The 19,077-nt window shown below is 38.6% G+C and overlaps 1 protein-coding gene and 1 long non-coding RNA gene across 2 annotated transcripts in view; one reads left to right on the forward strand and one right to left on the reverse strand.

Annotated features, from left to right (window-relative positions):
- Positions 1–19,077, forward strand: part of LOC126268141 (small G protein signaling modulator 3 homolog) — a 183,668-nt gene that overhangs the window by 117,821 nt on the left and 46,770 nt on the right. The window contains exons 11-12 of the mRNA XM_049973672.1: positions 4,446–4,625; positions 9,725–9,835. Of these exons, the coding sequence (XP_049829629.1) occupies positions 4,446–4,625; positions 9,725–9,835 (291 nt within the window). The remainder of the gene's footprint in view (positions 1–4,445; positions 4,626–9,724; positions 9,836–19,077) is intronic.
- LOC126268146 (uncharacterized) overlaps positions 15,640–19,077 on the reverse strand; it is a 69,117-nt gene continuing 65,679 nt past the window's right edge. Inside the window, exon 3 of the long non-coding RNA XR_007549102.1 lies at positions 15,640–16,943. This is a non-coding gene — a long non-coding RNA (uncharacterized LOC126268146). The remainder of the gene's footprint in view (positions 16,944–19,077) is intronic.

The following is a 19,077-nucleotide window of genomic DNA, read 5'->3' on the forward strand; positions in this document are numbered from 1 at the left end:
CATTTAATTTCTTTTCAATTAGTGGAGTAAGAAACAGAAAGCTGTTTGCACCAAGCTGGGACACTGTTAACTTTTGGTATTCCCCAGGTTCTATACTTCTTTTTCTTACATACCTCATCAACTTCCTGGTAAGTGTATCAGAAACATACAGAAGGTTTTTGTTTGTAAATAATGCAAGCATAATTCTGACATTCCAATTAGGAACTGAACAGCATAGCAAGTACAGTACTAGAAAGAGAAAGCAACATGTTGATTCTCTTTTAAAGTAGAACACCACAGTATATTAAACTTCTGTGCATTATAAGCAAACTGATGAGGTGAGAAAGGTGCAACTATACACACAACATTTCGAGGGATAAACACTAGACACTACTGGTGTAAATCAGGGCCGGCCAGAAATTCTGCACCCATGTCGTGCTCCTGCTCATATGCAACTTCTGAGTCACAGCGTGCATGCCACAGCCATCAGTGTTCATACAGTGCATGTTTCCATGCACAAATGTTGCTTTATCCACTTGCTGGGATACTCTGTACCGGCACATTCTAGTGTTCTTTCCACAGCTTGCAAGCCAACCATGGGAAGGTATTTCGCGTATTAAACATGTAAAATACTGTCACAGTCTACTCATTGAGACATCTACTTTTATGTTAACAGTTTAACCCAGTAAGACAGGTAATACAGTTAACAACCGTGAATTTTTATTAAGGCAGCTTGACTGATGGCACATAAATATGCATAATGTTTTTGATTTAGAATTTAAAAAAGAGAGCACTTAGCAACTTCCAACAAACCTTATTCATGATTTCAAATAACATTAAACTAATGCAAGGTTTCCTATAACTAATTCTCGGTGCCCTCAGTTAGACCCACATAATTTCTGTCTCACTGAACAGAATGATAACCGCAGACCTCTCGATGATCACCTGTTATTTCAATACCATTATTGCTATATCTTTCATCAGTTCCATCTGAAATCTGCATAATAACCAACAATTAGATGAATGTTATGTTTTATTGACTTCAGCTAAGTGTAGCCCTTCACACATTTTAAAAAAATAATAAAAATAAAAAACTAAAGTATACATTGGAACAGCCGGTTTAATTCCAATTTTCCTGATAATATGTAACATGGAGCAGAATGAGGCAATAATGCACAGTTAGTAAACAATAATTTTTTGTTATGAAAGGAATAAATCCAAACACATTTATCACTGGTCATGAGAAATGATATAGTTAATATCGGGCACAAAAGCACGGCTCATTGACAAATGCAAGCAGTTGTGAAGATTTTCGTCACTTATGCTTGATCGAAACCTTGATTTATTCATTTTCATCACCAAGAAAAATCTTTCACAAACATATGTTGACTTGAACATGGACATAACTCTCGCGGCTTCTCAGTGCAGTCATGGAAATTCTTGTTGTGAAAAATTTTCGTTGAATTCTTTTGTACTTCGCACTGAAAAGAATTTGTCCTTCAGTCTTGTATTGCACTGTAGGTCAATCAGCTCCATCTGTAGATCATTCGGATTACCATCAACTGACGACAAGAACAGTCGAGCAAAGAGGTGAATGACAGGAGACAAACTTGTAACATCTGCAAATTGTGCTTGAAATTTTTCCTTAATTTTTACAATTATTGACACGTATACTTGAAATCTAGCACCTTCATGGACCAGTCCAAGAGTTGGGAAATATGCAGCGTTTTCTGTCAATAGCTGGCTCTCCCAAAGTGCAGGCTTTTTTTCAAAGGCATTTACTTTTTCCAACATGTCAGAAATTAAATTATTTTCACCTTGCAAACTGAAGTTCAGGCTGTTCATTTCAGACGTAATGTCCACGAGAAATGCAAGGTCTGATATGCAACAAGGGTCTTCCAACATAGGTTCACTTTTTCCCTTCTCATGTAAGAATGTTACTATGACCATATCAAAAATATTTTCAGCATTTTACCTCGACTGAGCCAGCGTACTTAGGTATAGTAAGGTATGTCGCTGTACTCCGCTCCTAATTCCTCCAAGAACCGCCGAAACTGGCGATGCGTAAGCTCATGTGTCTTCAGATAGTGTACAGTATGCACAACAATTTGAATGACATTTTCTAACGTTACTGATTTTGCACAAAGCGCCTCTCGATGCAGAATGCAGTGAATTCCATGCAACGTCTTGTCTGTGCATCCTAGCTTTTTCTGCATCCGTGCTGTAAGTCCTCTCTGGTGGCCTTGCATTGATGGTGCTCCATCTATGGTCACTGAGACTAACCGATTTCAGTCTGTATTGACACCATCAATGGTTTGCTCGACAGTTTGGAGTAAGTTCGCACCTGTAGTAGTCCATTTCAAAGGTACTAAGTCCAAAACGTCCTCTTTTACACAAAGTGCGTTACCAACACCTTGTATGTATATCAGAACCTGGGCTGTATCTGTAAGATCTGTTGCTTCATCGAGCGCAACAGAGAAAGCAACAAAGTCTTTAGCCTTATTTATTAGGTGCCTGTGCACATTGCTGGCCATAGCACTGATACGTCTTGTCACTGTTTGTTTGGATAGACTGAGCTCTTGAAACCTACTAACATTCGTGGGACACACAAGTTCTGCAGCATCAATCAGACACCCTTTAACAAACTCCCCTTCGGAAAAGGGTTTCCCAGATTGTGCAACTCTTAATGCGATTTTAAATCTTGCTCGCAGTGAAGATTTAGTGTTGTCATTCTGGAGAATTGAAAATAGTACATTGTACAACATACAGTAAAATAGACATAAATGTAACACAAGAAACTTAAGAGTTCAAGAAGTATTAGTTACTTTCACGTACAGTAAAATGGAGTTGATGTGTCTCATCCATTTTCTTAAGGACATTTAATTTTGCTTGCCATTCTTCACTGTTGAGTACACTACACTCGTGTCTGTGATATGTATTGTAGTGTCTTTCATTTGAAAACTTACACTAGCCGCCTATTATTCGGCAGTACAGCAACGGCTACAAAAAATAATTGCAGTTCCCAGTCATTTTCAAACGACTGAGAACATAGGTCTCCCGTCCTCTGCTTTTTCACAGTACCTGCCATTTCTTAGTACTTCTCTGTTAAGGTTACGGTCACCAGGGGTAAACGAGACTGGGTACGTTGCGCTCTTGCTTGTGCCACATAAACAGGGAAGTGGAGCCACCACCGTTCATTTAGGACACATATCTAATAACAGATGTCGATGTCGCTCGCTGTCGCACATGTGCAGCACTTCCACATGTCTGCACACTGTGCAGTGTTTGGCCGGCCCTGCTACTGGGTTCAAGCCAACATCTTTCTATGAACTTCACTGAGACTAATATTATGTGGATTATCCATTCATGGTGTGGTCACATGGAATTTAAATCCTCAAAACTTCTTGAAACATCTAATTCTGCCCAGCTTAATATAAAAATCATGATTTAAGTAACAAAGGAGAGCCAGCTACCTTTCTTGATGCATTAGTTGAAGAAGAGCAGCCAGACCCATTATCCATTGGAAAATGTTATAAACATGGCCAGAGACTTTAGTTTAACTAAGATTTGGCATATGGCACACAAGTGTCTCTCACTGGTCATCTCATCCAGAGCTGCACAACATTGAGGAAGTGTGTATTGCACAGAATAACAGCTTGGGCAAAGGAAAAAAAATTGTACATCAAATGGCATAGTGGGTGTCAAACTCAGTTAAGGGTGTGATAGCAACGGTAACTCACATATTGAAGTCCAGGCAGCAGCTTACTTAAGGCAGCTGCTTGAAACGGCTGAAGAAGGTAACCAGGTCAGTTGTCAAAGTGTTGGGCACAAAATGCAACTGTCAGCATGGCTAGAAACTTGAATAAATATGATTAATCATTCATATTAAGAAAAGCTCTGAAATCGTAATACATATAGTTTCACACTTGTAATTATATTAGGAAGTTTATGACGACTTTGCAAGTCATTGGAATAAAAGGACAGCACCTTCTTCCTGAATTGTGTCCTGTAATTGTTGAATAATTTTAGATCAATCTGCAAAAAGCACACAGTGTCAAATTTGATGAGCTAGAAGGCTCACTGATACCACCATAGAAACAGAACAGGTGAATACTTACATCATGGCTACCAAGACATTAGAGTAAAGTCATAAGCAGTTGAGAAAAGTAATCATATGTTCATCCATAAATTAGTAGAATTTGCATGTTCCTTTTTCCCTACTTGATTTTTATCAAATTTCCAAATTTTTAAATAACTATGTGAAAAATGGCAAGTACTTCTGTGTAAAATACATAAATATTTTAATTTGTTTCAACTTGTTGCACTGTTGTGTGTGAAGAAATGTAAAACAAGACATGTATCTATTATAAAACATATCTCACCAGTCATGTGAATGTGTTTCTATTTATTTGCGTCTCATACTTTAAGTAATATGAAACATTTGCTAATTGTTAATTGTATTACAGAGATACTTGTGGATCTTCGTGAGGCCATACTGCAAGTTGCAAGACATTTCATGTCAATGGATCCCAAACTAAATAAAATTTCTCTTGTACCTGATTATACCATGGAGAGCCATGCAAAAGACCAAGATAATTATGTCAGTGTTTCAAGAAATCGGAAACGGCGAGCTAAAGCACTATTAGGTTTGTCTTTATACCTTTTTACTTTAGTAGTGATACAAGAATATCAGAGTTGTTTAGTACTGTGCTGTAGAAAGATAAAGGAACCATATTCAAATTTACTGTTATCAGTGCCTTGGATGATGTGAAGTGTTTTTATCAGAGTTTACATTAAGTTTTACTCTAATGAGTATTTATTTCATAAATTACCTATACTTAAAATAAGCAGGTTCTTGATGGAAGCATTATATGGTTCATTTCATTCTCATCCGTAATGCATACTAACTGCTCACATCAACTTCTTTCAGTGATAAAGCATAAAACGCTTTGTGTTAGCTCACAACTATTCATCCAGGAATATCAATAAATTTAAAAGTGATTATTGAATAAATGCCTCTCTTGAACTCTTTATGTTGAAAGAGGTAAACAAAGGGAACAGAAAATATGTTTACTTTGTTGTTACTACAGCTAGTATAAATTCCAAGCAGACATGAGTACAATAATGTGTTCTGTATTTCTTTCATCAGTATACAAACAACCTTTATTATAGGAACACAACTTGTTTCATAATATCAGATCACATCTTCAGATGTACATCTGAACAAAATGTAGAAGATTTAGTTTGATATTATAAAACTGGTCATGTTCCTGTCAATAGAAGTTCATATAGCTGGAAGCAGTTTACTTATTAAAAGTGGATTACTTCAGCTGTGGCTGTCCATGACATAAAACTATTTCTGATAATGTGTTCTATTATGTGTAAATAAATTAGCATAACTTCTGAATAACAGTAACTGTTACTCAGAGTTAATGTTAAGTTGTACTCTATACCACAGGTTCAAAAATACATGGCAGACTGAAACACTGACATGATATGGAAAAAAAGGGGGTCATAATGACATTATAATTCGTGTGTGTATAACTGAAAGGAGACTCTCTCTGTTAGACTTGTATTGTGTGTGGCATTTTAATCAAAAATGAACCTTAAAAAAATAGGGGTAAACAGACTGTTAAAATATATGTAATCAAGTGATATTGTTATTTTACTAGTCTTTGTCATTCATTTGCCAGATGCCAAATTTGCACACAAGTCCATCAAGGAATACTGAAAAACTGTTGTAAAAAGTCTGCCCTTGGTAGCTGAGTGGTCAGCACTATGGAATGTCATACCTACCAGCCCAGATTCCTGGTTGAGTCAGAGATTTCCTCCATTCAGGGACTGGGTGTTGTGTTGTCCTTATCATCATCATTTCATCCCCACCAACATGCAAGTCACTGAAGTGAAGTGGCATCAACTCGAAAGACTTGCACCAGGCGAACAGTCTACCTGACGGGAGGCTCTAGCCACATGGCACTTTCTTTGGAAAAATGATATATATGAGGGGCATTCTGTAAGTAACGCAGACTATTTTTCCCTAAAACCATGGTTAAGTCTGTGGGCAAAGCATGTGTCATCAGAAGAACAAGAAGGAAATCCCACTGGCTGAGATGCAGACCAGTAGAATGCTACACATTGTGGTGTTGTAAAACCATGGAACTGAACAGAGATCATATTGAAAAATAGGGTTTTGTAGCTATGTTGTTGTTGTGGTCTTCAGTCCAGAAACTGGTTTGATGCAGCTCTCCGTGCTATTCTATCCTGTGCAAGCTTCTTCATCTCCCAGTACCTACTGCAACCTACATCCTTCTGAATCTGCTTAGTGTATTCATCTCTTGATCTCCCTCTACAATTTTTACCCTTCATGCTGCCCTCCAATGCTAAATTGGTGATCCCTTGATGCCTCAGAACATGTCCTACCAACCGGTCCCTTCTTCTAGTCAAGTTGTGCCACAACTTTACATGTCTGCTGGTGTCTGTGTGTGTGTGTGTGTGTGTGTGTGTGTGTGTGTGTGTGTGCGCGCGCACGTGCGTGCGTGCGTGTGTATACCTGTTCCTTTTTCCGCCTAAGGTAAGTCTTTCCACACCCGGGATTGGAATGACTCCTTACCCTCTCCCTGAAACCCACATCCTTTCGTCTTTCCCTCTCCTTCCCTCTTTCCTGATGAAGCAACCGTGGGTTGCGAAAGCTTGAATTTTGTGTGTGTGTTTGTGTTTGTTAGTATCTCTATCAGCATACCAACAACATTAACTGATTTTGAGAAGACATATGACTCCATAGACTGCGGCACATTTGAAAGTACTGACAGAGTTTGAGAATAGATGACAAAAGATAAGCACTTGTGCAACTGTCATCATCTAACACACAGTTACAAGCTAAAATATTAAGAGAGCTATGTGAACCATTACAGATCAAAACAGGAGTAAGGACGAGGCAACAGCATTTTGCCAATTCTGTTTAATTATATCATGGAGAAAGTAATCCAAGAATGTCAGAAACAAATGAGTCAACAGTATCCCAAGTGGAAAGAAATAAGGCTGACTTAAATTATGCTATTGATTCAAAGATGATAACTGAGAAGGCAGGGTTGCAAATTTCTTTTGGGGGGAGGGGAAAAAACAACAACAACAACAACAACAGAGTATGTGAATGTAGAAGCAAAAGATCCGATGTGGACAACCAATACAGTGTATGTTGACATCAGAAAAACACAAAAGTTCAGTTTCATAGATGAGGTTTTCACCTAACAACAAGTGAGAAGGCAACAATCAAAAGAAGAGCTAGAAACATAGAGACAGTGTTCAAACTGTGTCAGAACACTTACAAATCCTCAGCACTGTCTTAACAAAAGCAAATCCTGTCTGAGTCCTGTAATTAACCCAGAATGTTTATAAACTACAAAACAATTGCCAAAAAAGTACTATCAGAATCAAAGGAAAAAGAAAGTAAATTTCTAAAGAATATCCTAATGGTAAAAAAGTTACAGGTGATGAATTTAGATTTCACTTGATCTTTCAAGAAACTACATGAAAAGTTGGTAAATATTCAACTACTGTGCAATAAAAAAATTAAGTTGGATTTCTGTGGACAGAAGAAGGAATCGGAAAAGGTTGAAAATAAGATACTGACTTGGAAAAAATTTTAACTCTGCAGTGAAGTGTGCGCTGACATGAAACTTACTTGCAGGTTAAAACTGTGTGTCGAGCCGAGACTCGAACTCGGCACCTCGGGCAACTGCGTGACCAACTGAGCTACCCAAGTCCGACTCACAACCCGGTCCCACAATTTTACGTCCGCTAGTACTTCATCTCCTTCCTTCCATACTTCACAGAAGTTCTTCTATGAAACTTGCAGGGCTAGCACTACTGGAAGAAAGGATATTGCAGAGACATGGCCTAGCCACAGCGTGGGGGATGTTTCCAGAATGAAATTTTCACTTTGCAGCAGAGTGTGCACTGATATGAAATTTTGTGGCAGATTAAAACTGTGTGCCGGGACGAGATTTGAACTAGGGAAAGTATAGACTTACCAGGTGATGAAAGAAGCGTGTCAGGATCTAGGAGAGTGAGATATCCTCCTCCTCCTCCTCCTTCTTCTTCTTCTTCTTCTTCTTCATCTTCTTCTGAGGTACATGTGTTAATCTTCAATTCAGGACCTGTTTCAGTAACGCATACTCTGTCAGCATCTTACCACAATGTGACTTGATGGAAGAGGTCATTTTTATAGTCAAAGCTTACAGCCATTGTCTGCCTTGTAACTGAATTTCTTTTTCTTTTTTAAAATTATGTTTTTAGTCTCATGGTATCTGCTGGTTTTGATTTCATAGCAGTCATCATAAGCTGGTTTGAATATCTTACATAGTAACTTGTCAGAGTATAATGTAACAGTCTGTTTAGGTGTTCCTGACTGGTTACTGTGTAATATATTGTAATCATCTGATGATGACTTGCTAAAAAGCCAAAATTGGGTACAATACCATTTGTGTGACCTAAAGCTGGAAAATATAATTTAAAAAGAAAGAAGTCATTTTCACTATCTGTCTGGGTCTCACCTCTTTCTGAACCTTTAATGTTCATGTTTTGAGCATCTCCATTATCAGTGGGAAACTAACATAAGATTTATTCAAATATTTTTTTCTTTGCATAACTGTAATTTGGGGTCAGTTTGGCTCCATGTCTTGGCTGTTAATTGTGAACTTACAGCTCTTTCCCAGTTATTTAATTTGCCTGTTTTCCCAATTTTATTTCCCAACTTTCCTATCCTTTTGTTGTAATTATTTTACTATCATTATTTTGTACTGACATTCACAGTTTGACAAGATGACATTTCTATTAGTTGCTGTTATTCGTGTTGCTGTTACTGCTTCCTGTAACCCACTTTACTATTTCTGTTCTATGCTACAGTGGTCTCTGCTCAGGGTTTTGGGTACTATATTACTTTATAAACTTTTTATGGTTTTTTACACTAAAAGGGATGTTAAAAAAACTTTGCTGCTGCAACACACGCATAGAAATGTTATATTATATTTCAGTATCTCTTCTTTTATTTTTCTTCCTTTATAAGTTTTCTTTGTCTTTGATTATTCTTTCCATCAAAAATGTCCACTTGGAGTCTCTCTCTCTCTCCCTCCCTCCCTCCCTCCCTCCCTCCCTCCCTCCCTCCCCCTCTCTCTCTCTCTCTCTCTCTCTCTCTCTCTCTCTCTCTCTCTCTGTCTGTCTGTCTGTCTACATTCTTGGCTGCTGTACAGCTATTTTCATCTATAAATCGCTTTTCCTGCTACACCTTCAGCAATATGAACAGTTCCCTTGTTGTAATCCCTTTGATGATCTTAGATTCAACAGTCATTGCTACCCAAACATCATTGTGGTGCCTTATTGTGTGCTGATTTTGCCCAATATGCTTTTGAAGTGCAGAAATAAGATCTGCCTCTAGTTCTAAAGTAGTTCCCAATTGTCTCATGGCTTTCAGGTGAGTTGCAGTTTGTTTTCATTTTGTGTGACTTTCATGTTCTCTGACAAACTTAATTCATCAGGTGAGTAGTGCCCCGTGGTATTGTCTAAGTTCCAAGGTTTTAACAAATGACAATTACTTATCAGATGTAATATCTGGCCATGAATGGGTGAATGTTCACTAATATGTAGAATACTTTTCAGTTATGTGAAAATTTATTTGCTTTCTGTTTACTGGTATTCTCATGCCTGTTGCTTTAAGAATGCTAGCTAAGCTTTAATTCATACTGTGCAGACTTTGAACGCCATGACGACGATGAGCTTGGATTTCGGAAGAATGACATCATCATTATTATAAGTCAGAAGGACGAACATTGTTGGGTTGGTGAACTGAATGGATTGAGAGGTTTGTTGGAATGATTCACATTTATAGTGGCATACTTCTATCTTTTTAGTACTATATTTTGCTGCTTTTACTATACTTGGCCTAGTTTCAATCTTTTTTTATGTTGCAGTAAGTACTTTTGTTAGGTATTTTAGATTAATTGAATATATGTTTACAGTATTTTATTGACTATTGTGAATAGTAAAGAAGTGTTATTGCAATATCAGTGTCGGTTATTACGTGTTTCTCTGTTTCATTTTGTCTTGGTCTGTAGATTTTATGCATTTTGCTTTAATATGAATGTGGTTTATTTGTTCTTGGTGAAAGCTTACTGTTTTCTGCATTTACTAGTCATTGCCATTATTATAGTATTATAGAGACTAGTCATTCTGTTATACAGCTGTCTTGCCCTATGGAACATTCCATGTTTTTCTGTTCAGATAATTAATTAAAAATCAGGACAAGTCCTTTTAATGTCTTATGAAGTGAAATATTTGCTTTTCAAAAAAAATCAGTTATTGCTTTTTATAAATTATCTGTGTTAGGGAGACTGTGTGTGCATTTGGTGAAATGAAATTTATAATTTCTTTGGTTCTTTTTTTTGTACCAGTATATTGTTGTTTGTCATTTTGTTTAACAAATATTTTGAGTAACTGTGATTGCACTTTATAATTTTAGTTTCATGGCCAGATATTCTAATAAATTGCTCCATAAATAAGATATATTTCCTATATACACCTAACTTCTCGTGTTGTCACAACTTTTAATATTCTCAATGCCAAGTTCATGAAATTCACAGACTACACACCATTCAAAAGTTGCGAAACCCATAAAAATTATGCACTGCAATATTTAGCTTTGAGTATTACTTTCACCCACAATTTTGGCAGCCTTGGACACGTGCAGGAGCGTTCTGCAGTCCATATATAGCGTGCAACTACTCTTTGTATTGTGGATATTTGAGAAGTGATGTTGTTGTGTCACTAATTGTTCACCACAGCTGCTGTTCGAAATGGTATGTCACTGGGTTTATGCATTTAGGAAATCACTGATGTATTTAAATTGTCATTTTAGATCATAAGGAACGACATTTTGTAGTCATTTCAATAGGTGTAATTCCTTTCATGTCCTTTTTATCATGGAACCCCTGATTTGTTTCTGTAATGTGTTGTAATGCAACATATTTGAAATTGATTATTTACAAAAAATTTACAATCACTTCAAATAATATTTGTTTGCTTCAAAAGATATTTCAGAATTAACCCAAAAACTTCTAGGGGTACTTAAATTTAAAATAACAATCAAAACAGGAATTTTAAATTTTAAATTTAATGAGACGCATTAGTTGAGGATACTCATCTTTTTAACTGCACCAGAATACAGCTAACAGCAGAAATTTATATTTTGCTTCCAATGATGAGTCAGATGTTAGATTAATAAAAGTTTTGCATCTCTTTCTGATTAGATGGTTGAAGGTTATGCATTGGCAGTAAATGGGTATTTAACTGATAATTCATTTTCATATTTAATCTCCTGTTCATTGGAAAATACTAATTATAAGTTTAATTCAACCCTTTGAGGTACTGAGTAACTTCTTCACTAAATGTCACTCCATTTAGACGCTTCATCATTGCCAAATAAAAACTTTGCATCAAGAGTTTAATGTCACACTTATGTTGCAGAATTAAATCATCAACTGTAATTAAAAGGAAAAAGATATTGTAATTCTATTTTCACACACATGAATTGTGAAAAAGTCCTTACTAAATGATGTATAGTCTCTTCTCACAGCTATATTACTGCAATTACAGATGAAGAAGCTATAAAGCTTTTAGTGAAACATTAGCAAGAGATTGGAATAGAGCCAAAATAATCCTAATACATAAAAAAGGTAGTACTAAATATATAAAGATCTATCACTGTATAAGCCTTCTGTCAATGCTGTACGAAGTTTTTAATAGAATTCTGACTACCAGATTGAGCACTATACTTGACTTGACTCAACCCATTGAGCAACCTGGGTTCTGCACAGTATTGAATACAATTGACCTCATCCTCACTCCGTGTGAAACAGTTAGTAGAGCAAATGAGTACCATCTTGTGTTTACAGATTTTGAAAAGGTATTTGATTTGATTAGTCACCTAACTGTGTTTGAAGCTCTGGCAGAGCAAGGAATAGAATGGGGCTATATTAAAGTCTTATAGAAGGTGTACAACTTTGCTTCCGCCATTTTTTCCACAACATTTGAGGCTTTAATGAAACAAATTGGTTATACATGTATCATTCAAAGTACACTCCTGGAAATTGAGATAAGAACACCGTGAATTCATTGTCCCAGGAAGGGGAAACTTTATTGACACATTCCTGGGGTCAGATACATCACAAGATCACACTGACAAAACCACAGGCACATAGACACAGGCAACAGAGCATGCACAATGTTGGCACTAGTACAGTGTATATCCACCTTTCGCAGCAATGCAGGCTGCTATTCTCCCATGGAGACGATCGTAGAGATGCTGGATGTTGTCCTGTGGAACGGCTTGCCATGCCATTTCCACCTGGCGCCTCAGTTGGACCAGCGTTCGTGCTGGACGTGCAGACCGCGTGAGACGACGATTCATCCAGTCCCAAACATGCTCAATGGGGGACAGATCCGGAGATCTTGCTCGCCAGGGTAGTTGACTTACACCTTCTAGAGCACGTTGGGTGGCACGGGATACATGCAGACGTGCATTGTCCTGTTGGAACAGCAAGTTCCCTTGCCGGTCTAGGAATGGTAGAACGATGAGTTCGATGACGGTTTGGATGTACTGTGCACTATTCAGTGTCCCTCGACGATCACCAGAGGTGTACGGCCAGTGTAGGAGATCGCTCCCCACACCATGATGCCGGGTGTTGGCCCTGTGTGCCTCGGTCGTATGCAGCCCTGATTGTGGCGCTCACCTGCACGGCGCCAAACACGCATACGACCATCATTGGCACCAAGGCAGAAGCGACTCTCATCGCTGAAGACGACACGTCTCCATTCGTCCCTCCATTCACGCCTGTCGCGACACCACTGGAGGCGGGCTGCACGATGTTGGGGCGTGAGCGGAAGACGACCTAACGGTGTGCGGGACCGTAGCCCAGCTTCATGGAGACGGTTGCAAATGGTCCTCGCCGATACCCCAGGAACAACAGTATCCCTAATTTGCTGGGAAATGGCGGTGCGGTCCCCTACGGCACTGTGTAGGATCCTACGGTCTTGGCATGTATCCGTGCGTCGCTGCGGTCCGGTCCCAGGTCGACGGGCACGTGCACCTTCCACCGACCACTGGTGACAATATCGATGTACTGTGGAGACCTCACGCCCCACGTGTTGAGCAATTCGGCAGTACGTCCACCCAGCCTCCCGCATGCCCACTATACGCCCTCGCTCAAAGTCCGTCAACTGCACATACGGTTCACGTCCACGCTGTCGCGGCATGCTACCAGTGTTAAAGACTGCGATGGAGCTCCGTATGCCACGGCAAACTGGCTGACACTGACGGCGGCGGTGCACAAATGCTGCGCAGCTAGCGCCATTCGACGGCGAACACCGCGGTTCCTGGTGTGTCCGCTGTGCCGTGCGTGTGATCATTGCTTGTACAGCCCTCTCGCAGTGTCCGGAGCAAGTATGGTGGGTCTGACACACCGGTGTCAATGTGTTCTTTTTTCCATTTCCAGGAGTGTATTTTCCATCGCTGGCCACTACTTTCTCCCATTTTTGAGGCAGTGTACGAATCCCGTGTCAAAAAAATTGTTCATCTTTGAAGTGATCCACGAATCGATCCAATTTGTGGCTCCTTCATGAGATCGGGAGTGTTGGTCAGCCAGATGCACCATTGATCTAAAGAGGTGATAGTCAGAGGGAGCAATCCCATTTTAACATTTCCAAGTACATTTTGACCTTTTTTTGCAACATGGGGTCAAACATTATCGTGCTGCAAAATCACTTTATCGTGCCTCTCATTGCATTGCGGCAGTTTTTCTTTTAAGCTCTGCTCAAACGCATTAATTGTGTTCAATAACAAGCACCTGTGATTGTTTCACTTGGTTTTAATACCTCATAGTACACAATGCCAAGCTGGTCCCACCAAATGCAGAACATAATCTTGGAGCCAGGAATATTCAGTTTGGCTGTCAACGTGGAAGCATGACCAGCATATCCCCATGACTTTGTGTTTAGTGTTATCATAATGAACCCATTTTTCATCCCCAATCAGAATGTGATGCAGAAATCCCTTCTGTTTTTGCCTCTGAAGCAACTGTTTACAAACACACAAACGCCATCCAACGTCTCTTGGCTTCAGTTCACATGGGACCCAAGTTCCTTCTTTCTGAATCATGCCCATTGCCGTAAGACATTTCAAAATGGCTTACTGTGTTGCTCCCACTAATGATGCCAATTTTTCTTGAGTTTGATATGAGTCTTCACTCAGCAATGTCTCCAATTCTGCATCTTCAAAAACATTCTCGCTTCCACCACTAGGTTGATCTATGACATTAAAATCACCATACGTACTTCAGAGCATTCGATGAGACTCAGCTGCTGTTTTCTTCATACTGGAACAAAACAGTAACACCCCCCACAAATGATGAGAATTATTCTCGTAAACCGACATTTTCAATCAAGAACGACTTGATGATGCAGACACAAATTGACTAATGTTTGAATGAGGTGATGTTGACCGAGGTCCAAGGTAACTGCCTGATGTCTGTGATCTGTTTCTTTCCACCGCTACTTACCATTGTCGCCACCTATCGGCAAACGGCGGAAGCAAAGTTGTACACCTTGTATAATATATACAAAACCTCCACAGTGTATGAGAGTGTTGAAGAAACTAATCAGGTTCCCATTGACAATGTTGTTAAACCAGGTGACTATATATATATCCAAAACTATTTCCAGCAGTACTAGAACAAGCAATGTTTAAATTAAATTGGAAAACAAAGGGAATCCAATTTCTGGGAAATAGTTTGCTGCTGATATTGTTCTATTTGCAAATAATGTAGAAGAATTTCAAATATTGGCTAGTGAACTTGCATTAATTTGCTCTGAAGTTGGCTTAAAAATCAACTATTGTAAAACCAAAATCATGAGGAATGAATTGATATCAGAGAGACATATATCTATTGGAAATAAGCAACTGCAATGGGTCACAGAATATGTCTCTCAGGACTGACTTGTAAATATGGAAACAGAGTAAAATGATAAATATTTTGACATGTTCAATTAGCTTGGCAAGCTTATGGAAGATACTATTCACTTTTGAATACTGAGGCACCATTTGAGCTGAAGAAACAACTTTTGATCAAAGTATACTGTCAGCAATAACTTACCATTGTGAGATAGGGACATTAAATGAGTTCATTGTTCGAAACTAAAGAGGAATGAAAAGATCAATGTTAGGCTGTACAAATATATTAAAAACAAAGATTCCATGACTTACCAAACGGGAAAGCGCTGGTAGATAGGCACAATAAAAAAAACACACACACTAAATTTCGAGCTTTCGCAACCCATGGTTGCTTCATCAGGAAAGAGGGAAGGAGAGGGAAAGATGAAAGGATGTGGGTTTTAAGGCAGGTATACACTCGCGCACACACACATATCCATCCACACATATACAGACACAAGCAGACATATTTTCTGCTTGTGTCTGTATATGTGTGGATGGATATGTGTGTGTGCGCGAGTGTATACCTGTCCTTTTTTCCCCCTAAGGTAAGTCTTTCCGCTCCCGGGATTGTAATGACTCCTTACCCTCTGCCTTAAAACCCACATCCTTTCATCTTTCCCTCTCCTTCTCTCTTTCCTGACGAAGCAACCGTGGGTTGCGAAAGCTCGAAATTTTGTGTGTGTGTTTGTGTGTTTTTTTATTGTGCCTATCTACCAGCGCTTTCCTGTTTGGTAAGTCATGGAATCTTTGATTTTAATATATTTTTTCCATGTGGAATGTTTCTTTCTGTTTTATTTAGGCTGTACACAGAAAGAAAGCAGTTGATAACTGATGTGTGATAACGGTCAGTGATTTAATGCAAAGGGTGCATACCTTGACATGGCTGTGAGCTGGTCACGTCACTCAAAGAAAAGTTGCCCGATGGGCAAAACAAGTATTAGACTAAAGCCCAATTTACAAAAAAAAAAAAACAAAGGGAAGACCACCATATAGATGGGACAGAGACTTTTAAAGACAGCTGGATTGAATTAGCTATGGGAAGCTCAAGATCGCAGAAATGGAAGAACTTGCTTGGGTCCTATGTTGAACGATGACTCAAGAGGACACATTACCAATTTATCAGGTTGGCTGTTGATGATGTTATCAGTATCAACCTCACTCTTTCAAATGGAGCTATAGTATTTTCACCTATACTCATTTTAGAAGAAGCAAATTAATAGCATTTAGGCAAAATCAAACAATGAAAAATACAGTATGGAATTAACAATATTATGAAAGGAGTAGGGGCTACTCACCATATATAATGCTGAGTCACAGATAGGCACAACAAAAAGATTGTCACAAAATGAGCTTTTGGCCAACAAGGCCTTTGTCAAAAAAGCCAACACACACACACACACGACCACAGAGTCTGGCAGCTGAAGCCAGACACACCAACTTGACGACAAATGGCGTGTCATACAGATGATTCACCAGTTAACTGGCTTTAGCAGCCAGAGATTGTAGTCGTGCCTATGTGTGACTCAGCATCTCCACTATACAGTGAGTAGCAACTGTTCCTTTCATGATATTGTTAAGTAGCATTTAATTCTTCAAAAACTGATTTGTAGTTTCAGAGAAATTAAAATATTTAAAACTTGAGTTTTACCTTTTTTTAAATGAAATTGATTGCTGTCTTATGTGACAGTTTGCTTTATTATATGGAACTGCCGCATCAGTGTGATGGGTTGCTCCAGATTTACACAATCTATAGAGTCTACTTACAAAAGTGCAATAGTGGATAAAGCTGAATTAAAACTGATACTAATCACACTTGGCTAGATGTGGCTGGATTGACACACCAAATGGATGCCAACTGGCATTTCATAACGATGATTCGCCAGTTAACTACATTAACAGTTCTGCTCCTGTTTCTGCCAGAGTTCTGAAAGAAAGATGCACATAAAAAATTGAAAAATGTATAAAATTGTGAACTGAGATAAAAGGTGTGTTAAATAATAACTTTGCATCATGAGTTTAATGTCAAGATACATATTTACATTGTAAAATTACATCAGTAGCCACAACAAAAAAAAGAAATCGGAAAAAAATATATTCATAAACACTATCTTAAAATTCTATTTATATCATCAAGTGTTTGAAGTGTCTACCATCTACCTTAATACATATTTAAAGTCACTGGTGCAAGGACTTCTGGACAGATTGAAGAGATTCATTTGATATCGTTGCTTGTGCTGTAACAATGCAATGTTTTCAATCCTCTTGGATTGTCAGAACTTGTGCATAGATTTCACCTTTGAGCTCCTTCCACAGACATGGTGAGCACATCCATAACTGCAAGCAAGTAGTGAGCCAGGCATCCATTATGCTGGTACAACATACATCTATGTATTTCAAGCAGCTCTTCATCTAGGAGAACCAATAGCACTTCAATAAGAAAATGTGTGAATCTTATAACCGTTTAGGTTTCTTCAGTGATGTAAGGACTAATCCTATAGTCTCCAATAATACTACACCAGACATTCACACTGATGTTCAAACTGCTTCAGCCTGCATGGATTCTCAGCAGTCTAGTAACGCAATTTCTTACATTAGTGATTTGTAAAAGTATCCTCATCAGTAAAGATAATCCTCTGAAGATAGAATGTATCATCCTGATGTCATATCACAACTAAGTGACAGAATTCTCTATGGCTTCTACATTCTTGCTGGTTAATGTGCTGATGAAGTGATACTTCATACAGGTGGAAGCAACCTGCATAGGGGGGAAAAAAAAAAAAAAAAAAAAAAAAAAAAAAAAAATCTGGGATGACTTACTCCAGAGACACATGCAGTTTCTCTGGACCCAACATGTGGATTGTGAGGAACGATTGCCAGAACATCTGATTTGTTTGCTCCGCCTATTGCATGCTTCCTCCTCATACTATATGTAGTATTACTGTCCCTTCCAGTTACAGTTTCTACATATTCGCTGAATTGTCATTTTTGTTGGACACAGTCTGTAAAGATACCTTCCTGTGTACAACTCAACTGTTCTCTTCACATTCATTCTGCATTCTCTGTAAAGAATTAACATATTTAGTTTCTCTTGGTTTGTAAAAGACATATATTTTGTTTATACTAATCGGCACTGTATACATGTGAATAGCACAGGTAGAATAAAAGTTGCTTCCTTTGTGCTTCTTGTATATTGGTATCAAGACAGTGCAAACACTCTGTTTCCTCTTTTGACCTGATGCATTGTCCTATTTGGATATGAAATTATAAAACTTCCATGTATGACAGCAATATGTTTCCTGCTCAAAACAGGTAAATCTCGATTACTCTGAAACTGCTAATAGGATTTTGAAGAGTGAAATGCCATTAAATTTGTCAACCTCAGAACTATGGTACTAGCAGCTGTTCTGAGGCTGATGGCATACCACTAACCATCCTGTAATGACTCCACATTGTGTGACAGGGATACAGGTTTCTTGCTCAATCCTGTGATGTACCTTTACTCGTGACACGCATGATTTCAGAGAGTGCACATCCATACAGTTGAACCTCATTCGGTCCCTGGTGTGCTCTGGTGAGCTGCTAGAGAAACAGAATTGTATAAGCAATCACAAACGAGTGCTCAGCCTATTCTTTACACTTTATTACTGTTGTTCAGTCGATGTTTTCAGTACTACCTACAACTTGTATCTAACATGTTGCCCAGTAAAATACTATGTGTGTTTTCTTGCTATGACAAACTTGGTGACAAATGAGGGTTGCATTTTCTCCACGTGTTAGTGTCAGTGCTAAGTCATCCAACAAACATCTCGCTGGAAGAACTACTCCAGTGTCTCACTGTCAACAAGTGGCATCTGCATGTTCGTGGCAGGTTACTTTTCCGTCAATGCTTCTGTCACCCTTTCCAGCATATGATGAATCGGCTGAAGATTGGGACTCTTATGAAACACAGCTATGCCAACATTTCCAGGTTTTAGACATGGGCAAGGCAAACCTATGTATGGCTTTCTTTCCTGTCTTTTGCTGAATATGTATCAGTAGTGTCAATTTACACATTTGCA

This window comes from Schistocerca gregaria, chromosome 4 (genome assembly GCF_023897955.1).
Source record: "Schistocerca gregaria isolate iqSchGreg1 chromosome 4, iqSchGreg1.2, whole genome shotgun sequence".
Lineage (NCBI taxonomy): Eukaryota > Metazoa > Arthropoda > Insecta > Orthoptera > Acrididae > Schistocerca > Schistocerca gregaria.